Raw genomic sequence first — 27,983 nt, 5'->3', positions numbered from 1 at the left:
CCGCCCCACTTCCTCTTCCAGCTCCCTCCCCTCCGCCTCTACCTTCCACGGGTCCTGCTCACGCAGGTCTCGGAAGTCCTGGCCGTAGATGGAGTTCAAGGCCTGCACCTCGGCTTCTTGAATGTCTGCGTAGCTCTCGGACTCCTCCAGGCTCATAGCCGCCGCAACCACCGCGCCTCCTCCTGTCGGCCCGAACCGGGAGTCCGGCGGCCTCCCCGTCTCCCACAGCGCCAGGCCAGCGTGTCGCCGAGGGCCAGCCGCTCGCTCCTCGGCATCACGGTGGGGGGCGGCGCCGGGACCGCGGAGCCCAGCACCTGCCCCGGAACCGGGGCGGCCTTCCGGTTCACGCAGGGAACCGCTCACGGCGCGGCGTGGGTCGGGCGGCCGGCTGGGCCCTGCTCTCCGCCGCCGCTCCACCTGGCCTCTACTCGCACCATCTCTACACCCCCGGCGCAGCTGGGTCTGACTGCACCAACATGGGGCAGGGGAGGCTAAAGAGAGCTGGGCTATCCACATTAATACAGCACCCGAACATGTCCTGAAATGTCGACTGCGCTCCTATCCATGGACCCTGCCTGGCCTGCTGAGCTCCTCCAGCATCTTGTGTGTGTGTTGCTTTGGATTTCCAGCCTCTGCAGACTTTCTCTTCTTTCTAACAACTTGCATCACTGTCTGGTACAGAAACTGCCCTGCAGTGGACAGGAGGGCTCTACAACAGGTAGTTAAAACTGCCCAACGCCTGCTTCTCCAACTGATCGGTGTCCCTCAGCCACCACCGGCAATAACATGTCTTCCATTCCAAACCCACTGTTGTCTAGATGGGCACCTGCTTCACCCCAGTAACCTCTGGCAATCCATGGATCCCAGTCTAACCTTCCCCTCCAGTAATCCATCACAGCTTGCCTCTCCTAGACTCACTTCGCTTCAACTTTGGATTTAAACTGAGTAATCAGGCAAACGAGAAGTATTGAAATAGGAAGGATTAAAGACTGTATTCAAGATGTATCCAGACTAAAAATGTATTTTTTTAATCTGTTGATAATGGAGATTTAAATACAAGTAATTCTGATGAACAATCTCTGAAATATTAAACTGTTTTATCATATATATAGAGGAGCAGAATTAGGCCATTGAGTTTGCTCTGCCATTCCATCATAGCTGATTTATTATCCCTCAACCCCATTCTCCAGCCTTCTCCCAATAACCTTTGATGTCTTTACTAACCTATCAACCTCTGCTTTAAATATACCCGATGGCTTAGCAATGAATTCCACAGGTTCACCACCCTCCAGCTAAAGATATTCCTCATTTTTGTTGTAAAAGGATATCCTTCTATTCTGAGGCTGTGCCCTCTGGTCCTGGGCTTCTCCTCTATAGGAAACATCATCTCCTCATCCATTCTATCTAGCCCTTTCAACATTCAATGTTTCAATGAGATCCACTCTCACTCTCCTGAACTTTAGCGAGGACAGGTCCGGAGCCATCAAACACTCCTCATATGAAAACCTTGCAGAAGCAAACCTCCTCTAGACCATCTCCAATGCCATCACATGTTTTCTTAGATAATATGGTGGTGCAGCCTGTCAGAATGCTCTCCATGGTACATCTGTAGAAATTTTTGAGTGTTTTAGGTGCTAAACCAAATCTCCTCAAACTCCTAATGAAATATAGCTGTTGTCTTGCCTTCTTTATAGCTGCATCAATATGTTGGGACCAGGTCAGATCCTCAGAGATATGGACACCCAGGAACATGAAACTGCTCACTCTCTCCACTTCTAATCCCTCTATGAGGACTGGTGTGTGTTCCTTCATCTTATCCTTCCTGAAGTCCACAATCAGTTCTTTAGTCTTGCTGACATTGAGTGTAAGATTGTTGCTGCAACAACACTCAACTAACTGGTATATCTCACTCCTGTACACCCTGTCATCACCATCTGAGACTCTGCCAACAATGTTTGTATCATCATCAAATTTATAGATGGCATTTGAGCTAAGCCTAGCCACACAACCATGGGTATAGAAAAGGTAGAGCAGTAGGCTAAGCACACACCCCTGAGGTGTGTCAGTGTTGATCATCAGCAAGATGCTATTAGCAATCTGCACAGATTGTGGTCTTCTGGTTAGGAAGTCAAGGATCCAATTACAATCAACTCTTTAGAAAGAGGTAACATGAGACTGGAAGATGTAGAATCCTTGTGGGTAGAGTTAAGAAACCGTAAGGGTAAAAAGACCCTGATGGGAGCTACAAACAGGTCTCAGAACAGTAGCCAGGATGTGGGGTACAAACTACAATGGGAGATAGATAAGAAATGTAAAAACGGCAATGTTACAATAGTCATAAGCGATTTCAATATGCAGGCAGTTTAGGAAAATCGGGTTGGTGATGGACCCCAAGAAAGAATTTGTAGAATACCTACAAGATGGCTGGATTGGGTGTTGTGTAATGAACCAGATTTGATTAGGGAGTTGAAGGTAAAGGAACCCTTAGGAGGCAATGTCCACATCAATGTGAATTCACTTTGTAATTTGAGAGGGAGAAGCTGAAGTCAGATGTATTAGTATTACTGTGGAGGAAAGGGAATTACAAATTACAAGAGAGGAGCTGGCCAAAGTTGACTGGAAAGGGACACAAGCAGGGAATTTGGCAGAACAGCAATGGAGTTTGTGAGAGCAATTTAGTACGCGCAGGACAGATACATCCCAAAGCAGTATTGTAGTATTCTAAAGACAGGATGATGCAACTATGGCCAACAAGGAAAGTCAAAGTAAAAGCAAAAGACAGGCCATATAATCGAGGAAACATTAGTGGAAAGTTAGTGAGAAACTTTTAGAAACCAATGAAGGTAGCTAAAAAAGGCATAAGGGGGGAAAGATCAAATATGAAGGTAAGCTAGCCAACAATATCATAGAGGATACCTGAAGTTTTTTTTCAGATATATAGGGAAAGAGAGGCAACAGTAGATATTGGAACACTCACAACACGCCGGAGGAACTCAGCAGCTCAGACAGTTTGCTGCCCGACCTGCTGAGTTCCTCCGGCATGTGAGTGTTGCTTTGACCCCAGCATCTGCAGATTATTTTGTGAGTAGATATTGGACTGTTGGAAAATGACACTGGAGGGTAGTAACAGGAGACAAGGAAAAGGCAGATGAACTGAATAAGTATTTTGCATTAGTCTTCACTGGAAGACACTCGCAGTATGCCCGAGGTTCAAGAGTGTCAGGAGGTGGAAGTGTGTGAACTTTCCATTACTAGCGGAAGTTTCTTGGGAAACTGAGAGGTCTGAAGGTAGGTAAGTCATCTGGATAGATGGTGTTCTGAAACAGGTGGCCGAAGAGATTGTGGAGGCATTAGTAATGATCTTTCAAGAATCATTAGATTCTGGAATGGTTCCAGAGGACTGGAAAATTGCAAATGACACTCCACACTTCAAGTAGAGAGGAAGGCAGAAGAAAGGAAATTATAGGCCAATTACTCTGAACTCAGTGGTTGGGAAGATGTTGGAGTTGATTGTTAACAATGTGGCTTCAGAGTGCTTGGAGGCAAATAAAATAGGATAAAGTCAGCATGGTTTCCTTAGGGGAAAATCTTGCCTGACAAACCTATTAGAATTTTTTGAGGAAATAACAAGCAAGATAAAGAAAGAAAAACCAGTAGATGTTGCGTACTTGGATTTTCAGAAGGCATTTGACAAGGTGCCACACGTGAGGCTGCTTAACGAGATAACAGCCCATGGTGTTACAGGGAAGGTACTAGCATGGACAGAGCATTGGCTGATTGGCAGGAGGCAAAGAGTGGGACAAAGGCAGACTTTTCTAATTGGCTCTCAGTGATTAGTGGTGTTTCACAGGGCTGGGTTTTGAAAACACTTCTTATGTCAATCTTTTGGATGACAGAATCGATGGCTTTGTGGATAGCTTTGCAAATGATACAAAGATAGGTGAAGGGGCAGGTAGTGTTGAGGAAGCATGGTAGTGTTGAGGCTGCAGAAGGACTTGAATGATTTAGGAAAATGAACTAAGCAGTGGCAAATGAAATACAGTGTTGGGAGCTTAGGGTGAAACACTTTGGTAGAAGGAATATGTCGCGTACCTTTTCACTATGTCTTATAACAAGCAACAATTATCTCAGAGTAGATCAATTATAAGTGCATTTATTTGATTTGCAGCAAGGTGTCACGAACCCCGTGATGGGAATAAAGAACCAGCAGAGATGGAAAACACTTTGGAGTCTAATATTGCTATAAACTAATAATATTTATTAGTGACTATGCAATACAGTAATATAAATGTAAATAAATCAAACAGGTTAGCAATGATTATATGTATAAGTAAGGATATCAGTAAGTGTGGAATATATATGTATGAAAAACCAAGCTTCTTTAAGTCTAGGGGTAAAAAGATACAGTCTTACGATGATGAGTAAAGTTCAGTTCAGTTCGTGGTATTGAGTTGAGTAGTGATGGAGAGAGAGAGAGAGCTTTGAGCCTTCAGGTGAGCTGATGCCGTCGATCTTCTCGTTGTCCTCCAAAATCCTTCACAAGTCACCGACTGTGACTTTAACGAGGGGGACCGGTTTTCTGTGGTGGAGCTATCACCCAGGCGAGGGTGGACACATAGACAACTACCCACCAGTCAACCCCTTCTCCTCCTTCCACTGCAAGAGCGATTGGATCGATCCTCCAAAACCCACTTTCTCTGCAGGCACAACAATGCTCATTCAGTGTCCAGATCATGTGTCTGAGGTCTGTATCATCTGACCTCCTATTTATCTCACCGTGCTGAGCACCACCTGTCATTCAAAGAGTCCCTCCTTCCTTGGTCTGTGAAGAAATGCAAGCAGGCAGAAATCTCCTTGAAAGTAACATCAATAATGTGCTGTTGGTCACCATAGCAACTTTCGAGCTGCTCGGTGCTATCTCCAAAGTAGAAATCCAAAGTTACCTCCCGTGCCCTAACGGGACAGTCCAACCATTAATCCTTTTTTCTCTCTCTCTCTCTCTCCCCCCCTAACAGTTAATAGGGGCACTCCAGGATCCCCTCACAAAGGGAAGACTGGCACTGCACAAGAATTGGTGAAAGCTTTGGAAAAATCAAACACTATCATCATCCTTTTATACACAAATGTTAACTACCCATACTTTAGTTCAAGGAAAGTGTGGATTTCGCAACACTCACAACACGCTGGAGCGTGTTGTGAGTGTTGCTTTGACCCCAGCATCTGCAGAGTATTTTGTGTTTAGGGTGCATTTTGTCCTTCTGCTTAATCAATGTACAGTATTAGGCATTCTTACAGTAATGCATCTGCTGGTTTGCAGTTTCTCAAGGACTCAAGTTCTATTGGCATAATTTTGCAGGAACACGATTAAAAAAACACTCTGGTACAATAGAGGTTCCATTTTGTTACAAGTAAAGTACATTTCCACATTCCCTCCTTTTTGTCATTTCATGACAACTCTACATTTCACCAAATACGTTAATTGAAATATGTTTATAAAGCAATGATGCAGTTTCAAAGCCCAACCCAAAATTCCCTTTTTGTCCGTCCATGTCAATGAGCACCCATTCCTTTTCTTAATATTCTCTTCTTCATCCTGTTATTTCTCACAAAAATTGTAAAAGAATATCAGCCATTATTCTAACACCAATTGTTATTCCATAATACAGAGTAGTTATCCACCATCCTCTCAGTGTTCCGAATGGCCAACGTCCACCTCCCAGAGTGCAGTAGTTGTGATACCGATCTCTCACTTTCTTAACCTTCTCAGATGTAGTTTGCCAAGTTAGCTATATTTTCTGATTTATCAGATATGTAAGTGCAGCATTCTTGCTCTATCAGGGCAGAAAAGCACCCCTTTTCTGACAGAATAAAACCCAAAGCCATTCTGTTCTGGAATGCCACAGCCACCAGTTCTGCCAACAACTTGGTGGATGCTTGCTGGGTGTGATCGAAGGGACAGGCAGTCTCTTTCACTATTTTCTCCAAAGCCGAAGCCATATTAATCAGTTGTTGGGACAATCTTGCAGTCCCAAATGCAAGAAAAGCAATCATCCAAAATTCAGTTGGCCTCTGGTGCCACCGGACCAAGGGCCAGGTTTCGCAAATGAAGCACTATGTAGGCAAGTTAAGAGCAGCCCTTCCAGGGCCATGACTCTCTCCACCTCCCCTCATACTGAGGGGAAACGTCCGGCAGCCAGGGGTGGGCCCAGTAAGCACATACCCAATAAGTTCCATTCAGCGAGTGGGGAGGACTGAAATTTGTCTGTTCCGTACATGTATCTGCTCCACAGATAGGGGGTCCTTGCCCCTCACATTGCAGTGCCATGCTACCTGATCAACACCCGCGGCCACTGCGTCGGACAGCTTCATGTGAGGAACCTGGTCCCAATACTTCTTGTGACTGCACCAATCCCTCTTAAACGGAGGAACATTAAAACACTCGTAATGGCAATCTGTGTCTGTTTCCGGGTTTCAGTTTGTCTCCACTCATTCCCGAGCGTGGACGCTGAACCCATTTGTTGGAATTAAAGGGAACCGCCCATAGCGCGACTCTGCCTTCTCCATGGAATGGAACATGGGTAGAAGTCAAACATGCTGAAATGTTCAATCTTTGGGCATATTCATTACCGAAAAGGAAAGAGATATAAGCAGGGGCACTGTTTATATGTGCCCAGGCGTCCCTTAGTTCCAGTTTCGCCAGTGGGAGCAGGGCGATCGGTGCAGTGTTGAGGGGTCTTGTCTTTTGTTTTGGCTGGGAAGTCTTTTTACAGTATGAGGCATGTATCCGCGATGGTTTTTCTCTTACCTTGATGCTGTATTAGTCAGAAACAGTACCCAGAATGGTCCTTCAAGCCGAGATTGCAAACAATATTTCCTTTTCAACGTCCCAGCTCTATGTTGTGTGGCCTTTAGTGTCCAGTGTCAGTGGATGTGCTTCCTTCACCTGCTGATGATAGCTGGTGATACTTTTTGCCAAAGATACATAATAGGTCAACATGCTTTCAGCCAGATTGCGTGTGTCCATTTGCTTAACTCTTAGTGGTGCCTCAAACGGCAGGCGCAATGGCCTCCCCACTATGATTCTGTGGTGCTACTGGTTGTTGCCCTAATGGTCACAAGGACCAAAGGTAATAGCAGTTTCCATCTAGGTCCAGTTTTCTCACACATTTGTTTTTAATCGTTCCATTCACCCTTTCCACTCAGCCTGCCAAGGATGGTAGTGACAATGGAAATGTTGGTCTGTAAGACCTTACTTGCCTTCTTTTACTACCTACCCAGTAAAGTGGCTATCATTGTTACTGAATGGTTTTCTTCAATAAGTATTTACCCACTGTAACTGCGTTATTCTTTCTACAAGGAAGTGCTTCAAACCATCGTGAAAAACATCAATAATGACCAATTCATATTTATATCATTCACACAAAAATAATTCTATAAAATCTATCTGTAAGTGTCTGGATTCCCCTGGATTTTGTAAAATACATATCGTACATTGTTCACAAACTTGACTTGCAGCTTATGATGAACCAAGGGCAAACTACGTTTGACGTATGATTTATGAATTCCCTCCTCCTCACCCTCCGGGAAAAGGGTACTGTGTCCTGCGGCAGTGATGGTCACTTTACGTGGCTCAGCCATGCCATCCTACCCGTCTCGTTTGGCTGGAGGGCCCAAAGTTGCGGTGGGACTTTGGAGAGTAAGAGTTCCACATCAGCACTGAACAACAGCTCTTGTACAACCTCCGCTCCTAATGTACGAGGGAGCGATCAAAGAAAGTCCTCGCCTCCTTCCAGTCGCCACAGACACCATTCAGTCGTTTCCGGGACCTTCTGTCAGGGCGGTCCTCACTGAGCCCTCACCATTGGTCCAAGGTCCTAGGTCCTTTGCGCTTTACTTCTGGAAACTGCCGGAGTCAGGTGGGGTTCGGTTTTCGGGATCACTGAACCATGCAGGGAAGATGCACGACTGCCACAGTATCGGAATCACAATGATGGCAATATTTCAGAACAATTTCCTTGCCGATATAGGGGTCCAATTTCTGATGCATACAATGGTCATTTCCAGCGAGTACAGGTAAAATAATAGTGCTATTTACCGAGTTGCAGGTCTAAACCGGATCTAGAGAAATCTCCGGGGCCCTTAAAGGCACTTTCGCAAAAAAAATTCCAAATTCTTTGAAAAGTGGGCAGATATACAAAATAGGTTGACTGCTGCTGAAATACTATCATGCACAATGCCTCCCTGGTATACGCACTCAGGAATGCAGGTAATACTAGCTCACAGTTTACACAATAAATCTCTCCCACATGTGTTTACAGGCACATCCAGAGAGAGTAGAAAGGTATGAACGAAATCCTGGGCTCCTGTGCTAATCTCCACCGGGGCTCATTTCGGGACATCAATAGGCTGTCCTCTGTTTGGGAAGGTCAGAGCGCAATTCCGGCCGAAGATGGTTTGCAATAATACTACTTGCCGGTCTCCTGGCTTGCTCTTTCAGCAGTCTGGAATAATATTCTTCTCCACACCAACCTCTACCTTGTGTCTCCATAATCTGAGACCAACTAGCATTTTTCAGGAAAGACAGCAAGTAATGCATTGTACTTATTTCTACAAAAATCTTCATTTGGTATGGTGGCAGCACCGTTATGGTGTTCTTGAAAGCCCTGGAATTTAACCTTGTAAAATTCAAATTTGGGCGTTAACCATGCATCATTAAGGTTTCCAAATCCAGAATACTAGGTTGCCGACTCTAACCAATAGTTGTAAATTTCTGAATAGCTTTTTCCAAACCTGTCTCCAGGTTGGGCAGTTTTTCTACCGTGGCCCGAAATTCTCCTGCCGTCCTAGGTCGATAGACACCCCTCGGTTCCCCACCTGTAATTCTTCCACCGATTTCCCTTCCCACATTTAGTACACAGTTTGTGCTGGTGTCCGCATATTTACTCCCTTGTCTCATTATTTCCAATTTCTAGTCTATTTTTCTCATCTTACTTACAATATTTTCTTTCTTTTGTTCAATGCAGCGTCCTGATGCGATTAAGTTTTGGAGCTCAGTTTCCAGAAATCCACTGATTCTTTTTACCCTTACCAGAGAGTCCCTGACACTCTGTATCATACAGACTTGTTGCATCCCTGATGCCAGAGGTGTCCCTGACAATCTTACTATTCAAATTTGGTGCGTCCCCAGACTATCACCGCTCAAATATAATCCTGTTACGGATCCCCATGCCAAAAGTGTCGGAATATGAGTGAGAGAGAGAGTGTGTGAGTGAGTGAGTGAGTGAGTGAGTGTGTGTGTGTGTGTGTGTGTGTGTGTGTGTGTGTGTGTGTGTGTGTGTGAGAGAGAGAGAGAGAGAGAGAGAGAGAGAGAGAGAGAGAGAGAGAGAGAGAGAGAGAGAGAGAGAGAGAGAGAGAGAGAGAGAGAGAGAGAGAGAGAGAGAGAGAGAGAGAAGGGAGGGGGAGGGGAGGGGAAAACACATTCAATAGACAGTAGCACAGTTCGCAGTGTACTGGACGGGAAAGGGACAGAACCCAGTATCGGCTACTCCACCTCATCTTCCCATGTAGTCCCGACAGAAGGTTAACCAGCCATCTTGTCCTTCATACTTCTGCCAGCTTGCAGACGAGTACTATGTCCACCCAGTGGTACCTAGCAAGTGGCCTATGAATCTGCTGACTGCATTATCTGCGGTTCTACTGTCAAGTCAGAGAATTTGGTTCGGTTATTTATCTAATCTTGGCTTAATTTAATCTTCAGTTCTACAACGTCTGACTTCCTTATAGAGCGAAAACATGTCTTGGGCTGGAACATATTCAATCACCGTTGTTAGCAGTGGAGGATTTCAAAGGTCTACAACCTTTCAACAAGGTAAATCTCTCTTCATCTCCTACTCACAGCGTGTATTTATGCTCACATGTTCATACATTGAAACACGCATGTCCTTGTCACGTGAGGGTCACTGTGAGCATTACCAACAATGTTGGAGTTGTTATGTGCCCATATACCTCATTCAGTATTTTTTTCTGTCCCACCGGCCTAAGAGCGTGGGGATTAAGCTTTGGGGATCAGGCCCAGGCTGGACAGGGGGGGGGGGGAAGAGAGAGACAGAGATGTGTGAGAGTGAGAGTGTGTGTGTAAGAGATTGTGTTCGTGTTTATTAGCAGAGGGAAAATTACTACTTTGCAAGCAACCTCTCTGCAACAGACAAGCTTTAAAGAGAAAAGATCACCTAACCACACGGAACTATGCTTCCCAGCACACCCCCGTGACCTGTTTGAATTGAGCTGGATCTTAGAGGGTCTCCGTCACGCAGACCGAGGGTCCAGCACACGAGTGCCAGACAACTTCAAGATGAGCTCCAACTTAAGTGCACATTTGGCTGTTTAAGAGTAATGGGCCGTTTTTTTTTTCCTTTTACAGGCCCTTCGACCCATAAAGCTGTGCCGAATATGTCCTTTCCTTAGAACTACATACGCTTACCCAAAACCCTGTATTTTTCTATGCTCCATGTATCCATCCAGGAATCTCCATAAGACCTTAAGACCATAAGACAAAGGAGCAGAAGTAGGCCATTCGGCCCATCGAGTCTGCTCCGCCATTTTATCATGAGCTGATCCATTTTATCCTATTTAGTCCCACTGCCCGCCTTCTCACCATAACCTTTGATGTCTTGGCTACTCAGATACCTATCAATCTCTGCCTTAAATACACCCTATGACTTGGCCTCCACTGCTGCCCGTGGCAACAAATTCCATAGATTCACCACCCTCTGACTAAAAAAAAAAAAAATTTTCTTAAAAGACCCTATCGTATCTGCCTCCACCATCGCCGCCGGCAGCCTATTCCACACACTCACCACTCTGCGTAAAAAACATACCCCTGACATCTCCTCTGTACCTACTTCCAAGCACCTTAAAACTATGCCCTCTCGTGCTAGCCATTTCAGCCCTGAGAAAAAGCCTCTGACTATCCACACAATCAATGCCTCTCATTATCTTGTACACCTCTATCAGGTCACCTCTCATCCTCTATTACTCCAAGGAGAAAAAAGCCAAGTTCACTCAATTTATTCTCATAAGGCATGCTCCCCAATCCAGGCAACATCCTTGTAAATCTCCTCTGCAACCTTTCTATGGTTTCCACATCCTTTCTTTGGTGAGGCAACCAGAATTGACCACAGTACTCCAAGTGGGGTCTGACCAGGGTCCTATATAGCTGCAACATTACCTCTCGGCTCTTAAACTCAATCCCACGATTGATGAAAGCCAATACACCATATGCCTTCTTAACCACAGAGTCAACCTGTGTAGCAGCTTTGAGTGTCCTATGGTCTTGGTCCCCAAGATCCCTAAGATCCTCCACACTATCAAGAGTCTTGCTATTAATGCTATATTCTGCCATCATATTTGACCTACCAAAATGAACTACCTCACACTTATCTGGGTTGAACTCCATCTGCCACTTCTCAGCCCAGTTTTGCATCCTATCAATGTCCCGCTGTAACCTCTAACAGCCCTTCACACAATCCACAACACCCCCAACCTTTGTGTCATCAGCAAATTTACTAACCCATCCCACCACTTCCTCATTCAGGTCATTTATAGAAATCAAAGAGTAGGGGTCCCAGAACAGCTTCCTGAGGCACACCTCCATGCAGAATATGACCTGTCTACAACCACTCTTTACCTTCTGTGGGCAAGCCAGTTCTGGATCCAGGAAGCAATGTCCCCTTGGACCCCATGCCTTCTTACTTTCTCAATAAGCCTTGCATGGGGTACCTTATCAAATGCCTTGCTAAAATCCATATACACAACATCTATGACTCTACCTTCATGAATGTGTTTAGTGACATCCTCAAAAAATTCAATCAGGCTCGTAAGGCATGACCTGCCTTTGACAAAGCTATGCTGACTATTCCTAATCATATTATGCCTCTCCAAATGTTCATAAATCCTGCCTCTCAGGATCTTCTTTCCATCAACTTACCAACCACTTAAGTAAGACTCACCGGTCTGTAATTTCCTGGGCTATCCTTATTTCCCTTCTTGAATAAGGAAACAACATCCGCAACCCTGCAATCCTCTGGAACCTCTCCCGTCCTCATTGATGATGCAAAGATCATCACCAGAGGCTCAGCAATCTCCTCCCTCGCTTCCCACAGTAGCCTGGGGTACATCTCGTCCGGTCCCGGAGACTTATCCAACTTGATGCTTTCCAAAAGCTCCAGCACATCCTCTTCCTTAATATCTACATGCTCAAGCTTTTCAGTCCACTGAAAGTCATCCCTACAATTGCCAAGATCCTTTTCTGTAGTGAATACTGAAGCAAAGTATTCATTAAGTACCTCTGCTGTCTCCTCTGGTTCCATTCACACTTCTACACTGTCACATTTGATTGGTCTTATTCTCTCATATCTTATCCTCTTTCTCTTCACATACTTGCAGAATGCCTTGGGGTTTTCCTTAATCCTGTCCACCAAGGCCTTCTCATGGCCCCTTCTGACTCTCCTAACTTCATTCTTAAACTCCTTCCTGCTAGCCTTATAATCTTCTAGATCTCTATCATTACCTAGTTTTTTGAACCTTTCATAAGCTCTTTTCTTCTTGACTAGATTTACAACAGCCTTTGTACACCACAGTTCCTGTACCCTACCATCCTTTCCCTGTCTCATTGGAATGTACCTATGCAGAACCCCACACAAATATCCCCTGAACATTTGCCACATTTCTTCCATACATTTCCCTGAGAACATCCGTTTCCAATTTATGCTTCCAAGTTCCTGTCTGATAGCCTCATATTTCCCCTTACTCCAATTAAACATTTCCCTAACTTGTCTGTTCCTATCCCCCTTCAATGCTATGGTAAAGGAGATAGAATTGTGATCACTATCTCCAAAATGCTCTCCCACTGAGAGACCTGATACCTGACCAGGTTCATTTCCCAATACCAGATCAAGTACAGCCTCTCCTCTTGTAGGCTTATCTACATATTGTGTCAAGAAACCTTCCTGAACACACCTAACAAACTCCACCCCACCTAAACCCCTTAACTCTTGGGAACTGCCAATTGATATTTGGGAAATTAAAATCTCCCACCACAACTCTGTTATTCTTTCCAGAATCTGCTCCTCAATGTCCCTGCTACTATTGGGTGGTCTATAAAAAACAACCAGTAGAGTTATTGACCCCTTCCTATTCCTAACTTCCACCCACAGAGACTCTGTAGACAACCCATGACTTCCTCCTTTTCTGCAGCAGTGACACTATCTCTGATCAACAGTGCCACATCCCCACCTCTTTTGCCTCCCTCCCTGTCCTTTCTGAAACATCTAAAGCCTGGCACTCGAAGTAGCCATTCCTGCCCCTGCACCATCCAAGTCTCTGTAATGGCCACAACATCATAGCTCCAAGTGCTGATCCACACTCTAAGCTCATCTGCTTTATTCAAAATACTCCTCACATTAAAATAGATGCAGCTCAAACCATGGGTCTGAATGCATCCCTTCTCTATCACCTGCCTATCCTCCCTTTCGCACTGTCTCCAAGCTTCCCCTATTTGTGAGCCAACCTCCCTTTCCTCTGTCACTTCAGTTCCCACCCCCCAGCAATTCTAGTTTAAACCTCCCCGCCATATTAGTCTCCCTCAGGTTCAAGTGCAACCTGTCCTTTTTGTACAGGTCACACCTGCCCCAGAAGAGGTCTTTCATTTAATAACTGTTTGCTTAAATTGTTTGTGTCATGCTTCTTACATTTGAATGTGATGATTAGATTGCATTTGTGTAGCCCACAAATATCATGAAGTATTAACCCATTCTCTCTCTCCACAAATGCCACCTGACCTGCTGAAGGCATTTTATTTTTATTTTGGATGCCCATTTAGAAAAATCAGTAACTTACTTCTTGTTTTAACAACTGGTTTTATGAGTTCATTGCATCTACATTACCTTTATGTTAAAAATGCAATCTGTGGTTAAAGTCTTTCCATCTAAAGTCTCAAAGAACAAATTCTTACTTCAAAATTGCAAATTTGTTTATGTAGTGCTCTGATTAAGATTTTTACTGCTATGCTGTAGGTATTTCATTTTAGTAGTTCTGTAAGAGCAGTCAGTTCTGCTTTCAGCCTGCTTGGGTTTGAGCTAAGATAACAGGCTTGTTATTCGATTCAGGAATGTGCTGTCAGCCAATCGGGATAGTGGAATACGGAGAAAGTTCTGGAGAACGCTGGCAGGAGCTGGAGGAGGACAGGAGGGAAGATGGCTCAGGATACTGTACCTGTTGCACAAGGTGCTTTGTGCAGATGAATGGCTTCAGGAAAGGACCACCAATACTCCTGTGGGAGACCCGTTTGTCCGAGGTGGATTACGAGCGACGTTTGGAAGGTGGTGTGTGCTTTCACGCAGACTGAGGGTCCAACACACGAGTGACAGACAAATTCAAGATGAGCTCCAACTTAAGTGCACATTTGGCTGTTTAAGAGTAATGGGCCCTTTTTGTTTCTTGTTCTTTCTTTTATTTAATAACTGTTTGCTTAAATTAACATTCTTAAATATACTTTATAAATTGTATGCAGTGTACAACGCTATTTCATGTCAGGGGCAGTAAGTCACACAGCATTCACACAAACCAGGGTTTGGGTGAGTGAGACATCCCAACCTCACGGATTTGGTGGGGCCAAAGTTGTACACATCCTAGATGTATGAAGCCAGAGAAAGGTGGGTTTAATCACCGCGGAATCCAGTGGCTGTGAACAAGGGGGTAACGAGCCACTTTTCCAGAGATGCCCAGAAAAGGGGGGGGGGTTTCATTTAATATAAATATTTTTGTAATGTCTCCTGATTCAAATTACAATGTTAACACAATGTCAATTATCTTAACATATAACAGTATTTAACACAGATTTATCCACTGTGTGCAATGACTGCAAGACCTAGTCACAAAGCCCTTGCACGGGCTGGACTCTGCTTCACCATGCTTCTCTGTCACCTCTGGACCTTGAATCTTGCAGCACACAGCCAAGAACGGCACCAGGCAGTTTCAGGAATTTGAGGACAGTTCTCCAGCTGCAGTTGAGAACTGTTCTTGTGTGTAGCCCAGGAGAAAAGCCTTTACAGAGCAAGGCTCAACTAATATCTGTGTGCCTTCCTGGACCTACGTGTTCTCTACAGGGAGATGGGTAACTACCTCATATCCAGTGTAGCCATCACAAGTGTGTTTCTGATCATATACAAGGGATCAGCAGGCTGGCCCCTCCTCTCCCCAAGGCAAGGCCTCATTGCTCGTTTCAAAGTCCTTCTGATGAAGCATTCTGTCAGGATGTGTAACTTCTATCATAGTTACACTAGAGATGCTGTTATTCCCTATAACCTTGCAAGCACATTCCTGCCTCCTGTGATCGCTGACGAAAATCACACCTTGTGATAAAATTACGAGTTATAGCAGCAGCAACTGGGAAAACTCCACCTTACCGATAACCTCGCTAACCTTGCTTTTACCCAGAATATTTGACACATCGACTCCCAGAACCCTTTTATTTCAGCACACGTTCCATTGGATAGCTTCGTACCTACATATACTGGTCTTTGTTTGCACTCTGGTAAAAGGATTACTGGTTTGGAATTCCATTGTTGACCACCTACCAATGATGTCCCACTAGGGTTAACTGCACCTGTAAAAACTGCGGATGTGGATGTGACCAACAATATTCTCTCTCCCATTTGATCCTCAGTAACATCAACGTAGCATGCCCAGAGTTCGATTTCTCCCCATTTATTTTGAGGATTTGGGATGTCATGCTCAAGGCCAGCATAGGTTATTACCACAAAATATTCTGCAGATGCTGGGGTCAACGCAACACACACAACACGCTGGAGGAACTCAGCAGGTCGGGCAGCATCCGTGGAAACGATCAGTCAATGTTTCAGGCCGGAACCCTTCATCAGGACTGTAGAGGGAAGGGGCAGAGGCCCTATAAAGAAGGTGGAGGGAGGGTGGGAAGGAGAAGCATTGAGTGTGTCTCTTCAGGCTCCTGTAACTCGCCGATGAAAGCAGAATATAATGTTATAATAAAATGTAATTCTTCTCTTCTGCCATCAGATTTCTGAATGGAAATAGAACTCATAAACACTACCTACTACCTCACTCTTCCCCCCCCTTCTTCCAATACTTATTTAACTTTTTAACATACTGTAATTTGCAATTTTAAAATTATGCTTTGCACTGTACTGCTGCCACCAAACAAATTTCACGACATTAAATCTGATGCTGTAGATCTGATTTTTTTTCTCTCCCCTTTTGTACTACCTTGATGTACTTGTGTACACTACGATCTCTCGGGATGTGCTTGTGTACGTGGCCGCCTCTCGGGATGTGCTCGTGTACGCGGCCGCCTCTCGGGATGGCATGCATACAAATGTCTTTCAATATAAATCAGTACATGCAACCTGTTGGAAAATCAAGAACGTCACCTCACAGTCAGAAGGCCTGGGTTGTGTGAGCAGTACTTGGCTTCTCGACCCTGTGTAAGTGACCATTCCGTAAACCCACCATCTTTTTCCTCGCTGGAATCACTTTGACACCACAGCCCAGGGTTTTCTTGACATTACTCTATTTTACCTTAACAGATCATGTAGACAAGAACAAGGAGTAACATCAAAAACACAAAATACTGTTGAACCATCAGTCTCAGTGGCTAATAGGCATCAGGGATACTGCGTCAGATCCACCAGACCAGTAAAGCTGTAGGAATGATTGGAGAAGGTGCTGAGCTCGTCATTCCCCTGCTCCTTGAAGTGGCACAGGGATCTAGGGTGCTGGCTGGGTCCACTCCATCAGTTCCAAGTCCAGTAAGTGAGTGATTCCACTGCAAAGTGCATCAGTTCTGAGCCCATTCCTACCCTGGGCCAGATTCCCAAGCACGGGTACCTCTCACCTGGACCACCAACCTCAGGCTCGTGCTGCTCGTGGGTCACTGGAATGACAGACAGGCTGCATGGCCACGGTAACACAATCAGCCACCGAGACAGAGCGCAGCCACAAAACCACCTCCTGCAGTGCAGGGAAAGCCGCCGGTAAGCAGTTGCTCACACCAGACAGCCTGACGCCTCACGGTGTAACACTCGTGTGCAAGTGCACATACAGATCAGCAGTGGGCCAATATTGTTCAATTCTGGTCCCAGTCTGCTGCAGCCCAGGCAGGCAGCGGGGAGGAATACTCCCAATCCGGCCCCGTGTACTTCAGGGCATGCAGGTACATGACCAGGTCCTCGGGAAGGGGGTCTTTCCTGACCAGCCGACACTCTCCACATAGCTTGTCCTTCACTGACCCCGGCAGCTGTGCGGTGCCTCCACCCCCGCCAGGGATCTCCTCCGCCTGGCTCTCTGTCTGCCCGCTGGCCCCGGGCTGCGGTTCATCTGGGAGATCCAGCAGGTCGAGGCTCTCCCGCAGCCGGTGAAGCTCCACCAGGTCCCTCAGCAACTCCTCATCTGTCTTGTCCAGCCTCCCCCCTCTGGCGCGGTGGGAGCCCCAGGCCTCGGTGTTGTACACGGGGTCATTGACAATGGGGTGGCCCAAGTACTGGAGGTGGACGCGAATCTGGTGGGTGCGGCCGGTGTAGGGCCGGCAGCAAACCACGCTGGACCGCCCGTTGTAGCTCAGCCTCTGGAAGGCAGTGCGGCAGGGCTTGCCAGCGGGGTGCACCCGGCATACGCCCACCTTGTAGGAGACCACCAGGATGGGTTCCTCACATATCACGTCGCCATTGGGGAACTCCCCCTCCACTCGGCACACGTACTCCTTCTGCACCTGCAACGACAGCAACACCTCAACGAGTTGGTGAGGTGACCCCCACCCACCCTTCCTTCACCACGTCCCCCCAGGATCACAGGAAGGTGCAGAGAGGGCACAGCGCAGAACACTAGGAAAACCAGTCTCCCCTTGGGTACTCTGCACTGGTAAAGCAGCCAACAGAATCAAGGACCCAACCCACCCACTGACTCTTCTCCCCCACCCCATCAGATTTAAAATACCAAAGCATGCACTATCATCAGGCTGAAGCACAGCTTCCGTCTCAATGTTACTGTATGATCCCCTAGTATGATAAGAAGGACTCTTGACCTCACAATTTACCTCACTGTGGCCTTGCACCTTATCACCTGCCTGCACTGCACTTTCTCTGTAAACTCTAAAGCTTTATTCTGCATTGTTATTGCTTTTCCCTTGCAGGACCTCAAGTGAAGTGGTGATATAATCTGAATGAAAAACTAAGAATTTCACTCTGCCACTGACAATATTTAGCAAAATGCAACCACTGGGCCCTAACTATCTTATCCCCTCAATCAAGTCTCTCCCAAAGCATCCGGTTCCCCATATATTTCCATGGGCTGCGTCCCATGTCCCATGCCTCCCACAGCTCCTCAGTTATTAAAGAGCATCCTCAAGTGGGAGGAATGATTTGAGGTGGGAAAAGTGACACTTGGGAAAAGGCGTACGTCCACACCCAGTGGTGTAGGAACACCTGCACACCCCATGGAACCAAAGCCGCAGGAAGCCTGCCACGTCCCAAACAGACACAATGGATGGTGGTCAGCTCCCTATTATCCCAGCCTGATGCTCACCGCCTGGGCAGAGGCTATGCGAAGGTCTGAGAGTCACCGAGCACAGAAACGGATGCCTTGGCCCAAATTGTCGATGCTGACCAATATACCTTCCTGAGCCAGTCCCATTTGCCCATGTTTGGCCCAGATCTCTCTAAACCTTTCTATCCAAGTACCTGCCCAAATGTGCTTTAAATGGGGTAACTGCACCTCATTCCAGATACACACCACCCTGTGGAAAATCTTGCTGTTCAGACTCCCTTTCAGATCTTTCCCAGCCTGTCGAATGATAGCATTCGTTACTTTAATGGCTAGAAGATCTATTTTGTTGAACTGGAAGATCTTTCCCCCACACCCTACTACTTTCCAATGGTTTTTTCAAACTGTATTAAGTGTAAATTTAAAAAAAAATTAGAAGCAATATTTTTGACCCTTCAGTTAAAATTTGAAGAAACTTGGAAATCTTTTATGCAACATTTTCATATGATATAATCTGACCTTTCCAAATTTTTTTTTCTAACTTAAATTATATGAATAGAGGAGCAGAGTTGACCACATTACTGAACGCGTCTGATTCAAGATATTGGTCTAGCCCTGTTTTGTTCTGTTTTTTTTTGGGGGGGGGGGTTCTCGTTCTTTTGGGGATATTTTTTGTGTATATATATATATTTATTTTCTTTTTTATGACTAATTTCATTATGAGTTTGGAAGTCTATTATTCCTATGTTACTTAAAATCCTTTTTGTATATGCTGATTAAGATTATTCCAATCTCTTTGTACCAACTTTATTATTGAGGTTATAGTTTTGAAAATTAATAAAAAGATTTAAAAAGGAGGAAGAACGATCTTTCCCCCACACCCTAAACCCATCCCCTCGTCTTAGACTCACCCATCCTGCGGAAAAGACTGTGACCATCCACCGAATCGACACCCTCATTATTTTATAAAGCTCTACATACACAAAGGGCATTTGATTGAGAAGAGATGTGACAGAATGATGGTGTTGAGACCAAGACTGGATCACAATCACCTTTTATTGAATGGCGAAGCAAGCTCGAAGGGCACCTGCTCTTAATCATGTTCTTGCAATGCATGCTTTTCAACAACAGAAGGCAGCACATGTACCGATACGCAGGGGTATACAGATACGCAGGGGTATACAGATACGCAGTGCTCTGAAAGGGGTAACACAGGTAGGGTGAAGAAAGCATTTGGCACAACTGGCCGTCACTGGTAAAGACACGGAGTACAGGGATTGGGATGTCAATTACAGAAGAGCCACACTTGCATTAATACGGGTAGGTCTAATCTCTACATTACAGTAGTGGATAGACTGGGTCTGATTTTCCTGAAGCAAAGAATGCTGACGGGTGACGTAACAGACATCGTGTATAAAATTCTGAGAGATGTTGATAGGATAGACAGCCAAAGTCTCAACAAAGCGGGAAAGACTATAATGTGAGACTGAGGCAGTTTAAAGTGGTTGAGAGTAATCGGTATCTGGAAGGGGCTGCCACTGGTGGTGGTACAAAACCCAACCACAGTTACGAAGCATCTAGTCCGGTGTTTCCATCAGCAGGGCAGAGGAATTAGGAAAGACAAGACACAGCAGTCAGCAGTGCTGCCGAGAGTCACAGGGATTAGTCTAGACACACGATGGTCAGTAGTGATGCCGAGGGTCACAGGGATTAGTACAGAAACACGATGGTCAGCAGGGATGTCGAGGGTCACAGGGATTAATACAAACACACAATAGTCAGTAGGGATGCCGAAGGTCACAGGGATTAGTACAGAAACACGATGGTCAGCAGGGATGTCGAGGGTCACAGGGATTAGTATCGACACATGATGGTCAGCAGTGATGCCGAGGGTCACAGGGATTAGAACAGACACACAATGGTCAGCAGTGATGCCGAGGGTCACAGGGATTAGTCTAGACACACGATGGTCAGTAGTGATGCCGAGGGTCACAGGGATTAGTACAGAAACACGATGGTCAGCAGGGATGTCGAGGGTCACAGGGATTAATACAAACACACAATAGTCAGTAGGGATGCCGAAGGTCACAGGGATTAGTACAGAAACACGATGGTCAGCAGGGATGTCGAGGGTCACAGGGATTAGTATCGACACATGATGGTCAGCAGTGATGCCGAGGGTCACAGGGATTAGTACAGAAACACGATGGTCAGCAGTGATGCCGAGGGTCAAAGGGATTAGTACAGACACACGATAGTAAGCAGTGATGCCGAGGGTCACAGGGATTAGTATAGACACACAGTGGTCAGTAGTGATGCCGAGGGTCACAGGGATTAGTACAGACACATGATGGTCAGTCGTGATGCCGAGGATCACAGGGATTAGTACAGACACACAGTAGTCAGCAGGGATGCCGAGGGTCACAGGGATTAGTATAGACACACGATGGTCAGTGATGCCGAGGGTCACAGGGATTAGTACAGACACACGATGGTCAGTAGTGATGCCGAGGGCCACAGGGATGAGGATAGACACACGATGGTCAGTAGTGATGCCGAGGGTCACAGGGATTAGTACAGAAACACGATGGTCAGTAGTGATGCCGAGGGTCACAGTCATTAGTATAGACAGACACTATGGTCAGCAGTGATGCCGAGGGTCACAGGGATTAGTACAGACACACGATGGTCAGCAGGGATGCCGAGGGTCACAGGGATTAGTACAGACACACGATGGTCAGCAATGATGCCGAGGGCCACAGGGATGAGGATAGACACACGATGGTCAGTAGTGATGCCGAGGGTCACAGGGATTAGTACAGACACACAATAGTCAGCAGGGATGCCGAGGGTCACAGTCATTAGTATAGACAGACACTATGGTCAGCAGTGATGCCGAGGGTCACAGGGATTAGTACAGACACACGATGGTCAGTAGTGATGCCGAGGGTCACAGGGATCAGGATAGACAGACACGCTGGTCAGTCATGATGCCAAGGGTCACAGGGATTAGAACAGACACACAATGGTCAGCAGTGATGCCGAGGGTCACAGGGATTAGTACAGACACACGATGGTCAGTAGTGATGCCGAGGGTCACAGGGATTAGTACAGACACACGATGGTCAGCAGTGATGCCGAGGGTCACAGGGATAAGTACAGACACACGATGGTCAGCAGTGATGCCGAGGGTCACAGGGATTAGTACAGACACACAATAGTCAGCAGGGATGCCGAGGGTCACAGTCATTAGTATAGACAGACACTATGGTCAGCAGTGATGCCGAGGGTCACAGGGATTAGTACAGACACACGATGGTCAGTAGTGATGCCGAGGGTCACAGGGATCAGGATAGACAGACACGCTGGTCAGTCATGATGCCAAGGGTCACAGGGATTAGAACAGACACACAATGGTCAGCAGTGATGCCGAGGGTCACAGGGATTAGTACAGACACACGATGGTCAGTAGTGATGCCGAGGGTCACAGGGATTAGTACAGACACACGATGGTCAGTAGTGATGCCGAGTGTCACAGGGATGAGGATAGACACACAATGGTCAGTAGTGATGCCGAGTGTCACAGGGATGAGGATAGACACACGATGGTCAGCAGGGATTAGTATAGACAGACACAATGGTCAGTAGTGATGCCGAGGGTCACAGGGATTAGTACAGACACACGATGGTCAGCAATGATGCCGAGGGTCACAGGGATGAGGATAGACACACAATGGTCAGTAGTGATTAGTCTCGACACACGATGGTCAGTCGTGATGCCGAGGGTCACAGGGATTAGTACAGACACATGATGGTCAGCAGCGATACCGAGGTTCACAAGGATTAGTACAGACAGACACGATGGTCAGTAGTGATGTCGAGGGTCACAGGGATTAGTACAGACACACAGTGGTCAGTAGTGATACTGAGGGTCACAGGGTTTAGTATAGACACACGATGGTCAGCACTGATGCCAAGGGTCACAGGGATTAGTCTAGACACACTATGGTCAGTAGTGATGCCGAGGGTCACAGGGATTAGTACAGACACACGATGGTCAGCAGTGATGCCGAGGGTCACAGGGATTAGTACAGACACGATGGTCAGTCATGATGCCGAGGGTCACAGGGATTAGTACAGACACGATGGTCAGTCATGATGCCGAGGGTCACAGGGATTAGTATAGACACACAGTGGTCAGCAGTGATGCCGAGGGTCACAAGGATTAGTACAGACACACGATGGTCAGCAGTGATGCCGAGGGTCACAGGGATTAGTACAGACACACGATGGTCAGTAGTGATGCCGAGGGTCACAAGGATTAGTACAGACACACGATGGTCAGCAGTGATGCCGAGGGTCACAGGGATTAGTACAGACACACGATGGTCAGTAGTGATGCCGAGGGTCACAGGGATTAGTACAGACACACGATGGTCAGTAGTGATGCCGAGGGTCACAGGGATTCATACAGATAGACACGGTAGTTAGCAGTGATGCTGAGGACCATAGGGTCTGTGTCTATGGTTTTTAAGTTCTCTCAGACTCCAAGAGCGGGAGAACCTGGACCGAGAGATGGGCTTGGTTTCCATTCCAAAGGCCTGAACACACATTGTTGTACTAAGGGAATTGAAACTGTGACTGTGTGATAAGGTATTTCACTCGTCAAGATGCCAGGGCTGTGAAAGACACTGGCTGAACATGATCTTACTGGTTCCTGTATAATCTAGTACAGTATAGTACAATCCCAGTCTCGCGGCCGAAAGTGAGATTCATCCTGAACCAAGCCTGCCCTCGTATGCACGTACCTGTCTCTCTCGGACCTGTTGATCCATTTTCTTGGAGACCTCCAATTTCCGGGCAAACATGAGGACTCCGGATGTGAGCCGGTCCAGCCGGTGAATGGTGTGAAGCTCGGTCAGATTGTACTCCTTGCCCAGGATGAAGATAACAGTGTTGTGTCGGAATCGGCCACAGGGGTGGACGGGGATCGAAGCCGGCTTATCCACCACAACCAGGTCATCGTTCTGGCTCAGAATCACGATCGGCTGGGCAGTGACTGGCGGCTCATGCCTGTGCACCGTGTTCCGCATGAAGTCGTTGTCCTGCAAGAAGGCAAAGAGCGTGTTTAATGTAAGCAAGCAAACATCAACCGCACTGCTCCCCCCAAGGTCCAGGATCACAAGCAGCAAATGGGCTGTCTATAAGGGAGTCTTCTGGGTCCCCGGGTGGAAAATGTTGCACAGAGTAGTGCCAAACAAGTCTTTAAAGTAGTTCACGGACTCCCAGGCTGTCTGTCATTTCTATGGTCTGGAAGAGTATGCATTCCAGCTATATATTCAATGAGAGATTAGAGCCCTCTTTCCGCATTTGAAGGGGCTGCTCCTCGCATTCTGATTTCACTTCAGTCCACTCTCTGATCTTCAGGCACCCAGTGGGGGTAGTTGGGACTGAAGCGCATCTTGTATGCAAATAAACTAGCCCAGAAAGTCAGATAAGATCCACAGCGAGCTGGTAAGTTAAACCCAAAACTGGTTCAAAGAGAGACAGCAGCGATGGAGAGGTGTTTCTCTGATTGGAGGACTGTGACTAATGGAGTTCTGCAATTATCAGTGCTGTGACCTCACACTGGTAATAGATAGTAATGATACAGATTAAAATGTCAGTCGTCCGGTTAGAAGGCAGAAGTCAAAGCTGAGTTCAGTGTTTGTAGGTGACGTGAAAATTGTGGAACTGTGGATAGTGAGGCAGGTTGTCAAAGGATATAGATCAGCTGGAAACTTGAGTGGAAAAATTCAGTCAAGTGTGAGGTGATAGATTATGGGAGGTCGTGCAAGAGGATGGCATACAGTAAACAGCAGCGCCCGGGGGAGTATGATATACAGAGAGAGCTTGGGGTGCAAGTTCCTAGCTCCCTGGAAGTAGATGGTGAAAAGGTGGTGTGGGGCATACTTCCCTTCATCAGTAGGGGCATTGAGCTGAGATTGCCCGGGTGAATTTACATTGATTTCTCTGGAGTTTCAGAGGCTGAGGAGCAATCTGATATAAGTTCCTAAAATTATGAGAGGCGTAGATATGGTAGGCAGGACACCCCCCATGCCCCCCTCCCCCCATGGATAGATGTCACCTACTAGAGGCCATAATTTTTGAATGGGAGGGGTGAAGTTTAAAGGAGATGTATGGAGTAGAACTGATTTTTAAAAAGAAGAGTGTCAGGTGTCTCAAAAGTGCTGCCAGGGAGGTGGTGACAGGAAGTGGAGAGCAATTTAGACAGATGTGAACATATTGGGAGCAGAGGGATATCGACCATGTACATGCAGATGGAGTTAGTTAGATTACCCTCATGGTCAGCACAGATGTGGGGGGGGGTGGGGAGGAGGCAAAAGACATGTTAGTGTGCATACTGTTCTGAATTCCAAACCTTCTTCAAAAACAAAGAAATAAAAAAATGATGGCAGTGGGTAGGACTGGGTTGATGATGGCAGATTCAGGCAGGGTCCCACACACCATTCACAAACATACAACGAACACGCTGTGTGGGTTCCTGCCTCAATCTATCACAGTGAGCTCCTCACCAGCCCAGTCGTGCCCACTACCTTTCTGGTATCCTCGGCTGGCATTCACATCCGGTGCCCTGGAGAGACTGTGATCCATGCAGAGCACCAATCACTCACAGCCCAGGTCGACTCCCACTTGAGGATTACAGGGCAGGGAAGCCTTCACCCAGCGACAGAGAGAAACAAAATGGGCCTGAGAGAACCATCTGACATCGCTCACTACAGCTGTATGATTATCTAGCAGTACTTAACATACGTTTCCATTAAGGTGACATTCACTCGGACACAGCAGCCCCTCTGGTGCAATTGCTCATCCTCATGTGTTTTTCACCATCCAAGACACTGCTGGATACCAAGTACTACCAGACAGTGGTAACACAGAACACTGCACGTCTGATTCACCGGTTCATTGGCAACACCAACAGCAGGGGGCAGCATTGAGTGGATGAGGTCCTCATCAGGGTTGCCTGTTGCGGCCGCTGAGGAAGGGCTCGCTGGAGCTGGCTGTGGGCCACTGGATTCCGTGCTGGCTACTCCTCCTGCCGGTGCTGCCCTCCAGTGTTCACTCGTGGAAAACAAGCTGGACGATGTTCGTCTGTGGCTGCAGATGTGTGTTGAATGGCTGTGGGCTCGCAAAAAAGTGACTCTATGCACCATCAATCTGCAGGCCATGACACTCAGAGACTTGGGCTGTGTTACCAATTACATATTATTATTTTTTGTAATTGTATATTTTTCTTCTGTCATAATGATACGTGCTTTGTCCTGTGTGTAACTATTAGCACTGTGTTTTGCACCTTGCCTGGAGGAATGCTGCTTTGTTTGGCTGTAGTCAGGTTCATGGTTGTACGACAACTAAACTTGAACATCTGGACAACTTGTGCTCAAGGGAGCAAGTCCCCCGCCAACAGGGGAAGTTACAGACATGTCCCTCACCGACAGGGGGAAAGGACGGGCTCGTCCCCTGCCGACAAGGTATAGGCACATCCATCACTAACAAATTCACACGAACCACTGCCAATAAATACCAAACTCCCAACACAACACCCAGAATAATAGCACTCCTATCCCTCGTAGATCCAGACACACACCTGGGAACACAGTCTCGCACGACTGCTGTAAAGTATAAAGCATTTCCTGTTGATCTGACCAGCCACTGAGAGGTGGGCGTGAACCCCCGACATTGTTGTACCTTTAAGATGGTGTCGAGGTCAGCGGGTTGCTCATTGAGCCGGATTCTGCCCGCTTTGGCTGCCTCTGTGTAGTACTCGATGGGCTCCACCCGAAACTCCGTACTGAAGACATCTCGCAGGGTCTTCCCCACCCAGCGGCCCTTGCAGTAGGTCTGGAAGTCAAAGTAGTAAGGAAGGACCTTCCTCAGGCCATGCTCGAAGTAATACTCCGTCTCTGAGGGAGAAGCGGGAAGCAGTGTCACCAACCAGACAGACCCCAGCACACACCACCTTGACACCTAGTCTCGACACTCACAGATCCTGGATGGACTGGGTCTGCATCCAGAACAGCAACCAGCTGGGGTCTGGGGTTTGGAGTGTTGCCACTTTTGGTGGAGGAAGTGCAGGAGCCCCAGCTTTTGCTGTCAATCCCTCAGTCAGAGTGCACAGGACAGAGCACAGATGGGAATGAGACTGGGGGCAGGGCAAGTTGCTGTTTGCGGGATGAGTAATCGCACCCCAAATCAGTGGGAGAATCAGATTGCAAATCAAGTCATTGGGCGTTTGGGGAGGCCGGGGAGAGCGGGGAACTAGCATGAGCCATTTTGGGTGAACAGCCTCTTCCTCTGACACAGGCTAAAGAGGATGAGAAAAATGGGTCCCTTCAAGATGAAAGAAAAGCTTGTGCTTCAGCAACAAGTAGCAAGTACAATAGATGGACTGACAGGGCAGGTAAACCACTACCCTCCAGAGCGCAGACAGCACCCTCACCAGAGTCAGCTCCCATGAGCAGTGGCGGTGTGTGGAAACCCAGAAGGACTGAGAGGAAGAGCTGCTGAAGGATGTAAGGTGCCCGGCTACCACAACCAGGGAAAAGTGACAAATCCCCCCCATCCAGGCCTTTAAACTGCAGCACCATCCACCGGGGCTGGCTGTGCTCCCAAGTCGTGTGAAGTACTGCGAAGGGCTCAAGGAGGTGGTGTCACACCGTGTGGTGGGCAGGGGAGACGAGCTGTGCCCTCCCCGGGCTTCTGTGGTATCAGGCCTGGGCTACTGGCGAGGACGTCCAGACCCGGTGGATTTAAGGAGCATCAGGGCAGGAGCGAGCAAGGTGCATGGAGGTAATGGCGAGCCGAGGGCCCGGGCTGGGAGGGTGACAGACCTCGCTGTGCGGGAAATGACGTGCATTCAAAACCATGAAATCAGATTAAAATGAATAAATGAGACGTTTAAAATTAATTTGCATCAGGTGCGGAGCTGACGAAGCCTCTCGTCAATGAAACAATTTACGGCGCTCAGTTTCGGTTCCCCTCCCCCCCGCCCGCGCACTCGCTCACCACTCCAGAGGTCACCGTGAAACGAGGAGACGATTGATGGTGCTCCAGCGGGGCCCGCCCGCACTCACCGCTGAAGTGCTGATGACTGAAGCTGATACCCAGGTTCTTCTTGCTGGGCGGGGGCACGTAGCGTTCGCCCGGCCGGCCGCGCTTGCCCTTCTTGCTCCGCTGCTTCTTGGTCGGGGGTTGCCCGACCCCGGGCTCTTCCTCCAGTCCTTTCCGTTTATCGCCGCCGGCCGCCCCGCTCATCCTGGCGGCGACCAGGCGATACGCGAGCGGGCGGCAACGCGACCACCACATAGACTTCCGGTTGGAAAGGACCCCGGGTGCGTCCCAAAATATGCCTG

General features: G+C 47.3%; 2 protein-coding genes and 1 long non-coding RNA gene across 11 annotated transcripts in view; 1 reads left to right on the top strand and 2 right to left on the bottom strand.

Annotated features, from left to right (window-relative positions):
• The window catches only part of eif2ak4 (eukaryotic translation initiation factor 2 alpha kinase 4), a 151,521-nt gene extending 150,933 nt beyond the window's left edge, over nucleotides 1-588 (bottom strand). For 2 of the 8 annotated variants that reach the window (XM_072264589.1, XM_072264596.1), the window contains exon 1: nucleotides 43-573. In XM_072264589.1, coding sequence (XP_072120690.1) covers nucleotides 43-516 — 474 coding nt within the window. In that variant the 5' untranslated portion in view covers nucleotides 517-573. Of the gene's footprint in view, nucleotides 1-42 lie in introns of all 8 variants that reach the window. The other 6 variants (XM_072264600.1, XM_072264603.1, XM_072264619.1 and 3 more) reach the window with 5 other exon arrangements.
• On the top strand, nucleotides 44-15,977 carry LOC140201010 (uncharacterized). The gene is made up of 3 exons (XR_011886761.1): nucleotides 44-718; nucleotides 9,784-9,868; nucleotides 14,166-15,977. It is a non-coding gene; the product is annotated as an uncharacterized lncRNA (long non-coding RNA).
• On the bottom strand, nucleotides 14,505-27,941 carry rpusd2 (RNA pseudouridine synthase domain containing 2). 2 transcript variants are annotated; one of them, XM_072264632.1, is made up of 4 exons: nucleotides 27,705-27,941; nucleotides 26,320-26,534; nucleotides 23,379-23,675; nucleotides 14,507-17,800 (listed from the first exon to the last, which is right to left on the bottom strand). In XM_072264632.1, exons 1-4 carry the CDS (start codon nucleotides 27,934-27,936, stop codon nucleotides 17,159-17,161), a joined length of 1,386 nt encoding a protein of 461 aa, XP_072120733.1. In that variant the 5' UTR covers nucleotides 27,937-27,941; the 3' UTR covers nucleotides 14,507-17,158. The 2 variants fall into 2 exon arrangements, with proteins under 2 accessions (XP_072120741.1, XP_072120733.1); XM_072264640.1 differs by lacking the exon at nucleotides 26,320-26,534 and having other exon boundaries at nucleotides 14,505-17,800; nucleotides 27,637-27,941.
• Between the last annotated feature and the right edge of the window lie 42 nt (nucleotides 27,942-27,983).

The sequence above is a fragment of the Mobula birostris genome, chromosome 1 (genome assembly GCF_030028105.1).
Source record: "Mobula birostris isolate sMobBir1 chromosome 1, sMobBir1.hap1, whole genome shotgun sequence".
Classification (NCBI taxonomy): Eukaryota; Metazoa; Chordata; class Chondrichthyes; order Myliobatiformes; family Myliobatidae; genus Mobula; species Mobula birostris.
The sequence above is the reverse complement of the archived record's forward strand: the minus strand, read 5'-3'. Positions and strand labels throughout refer to the sequence as shown.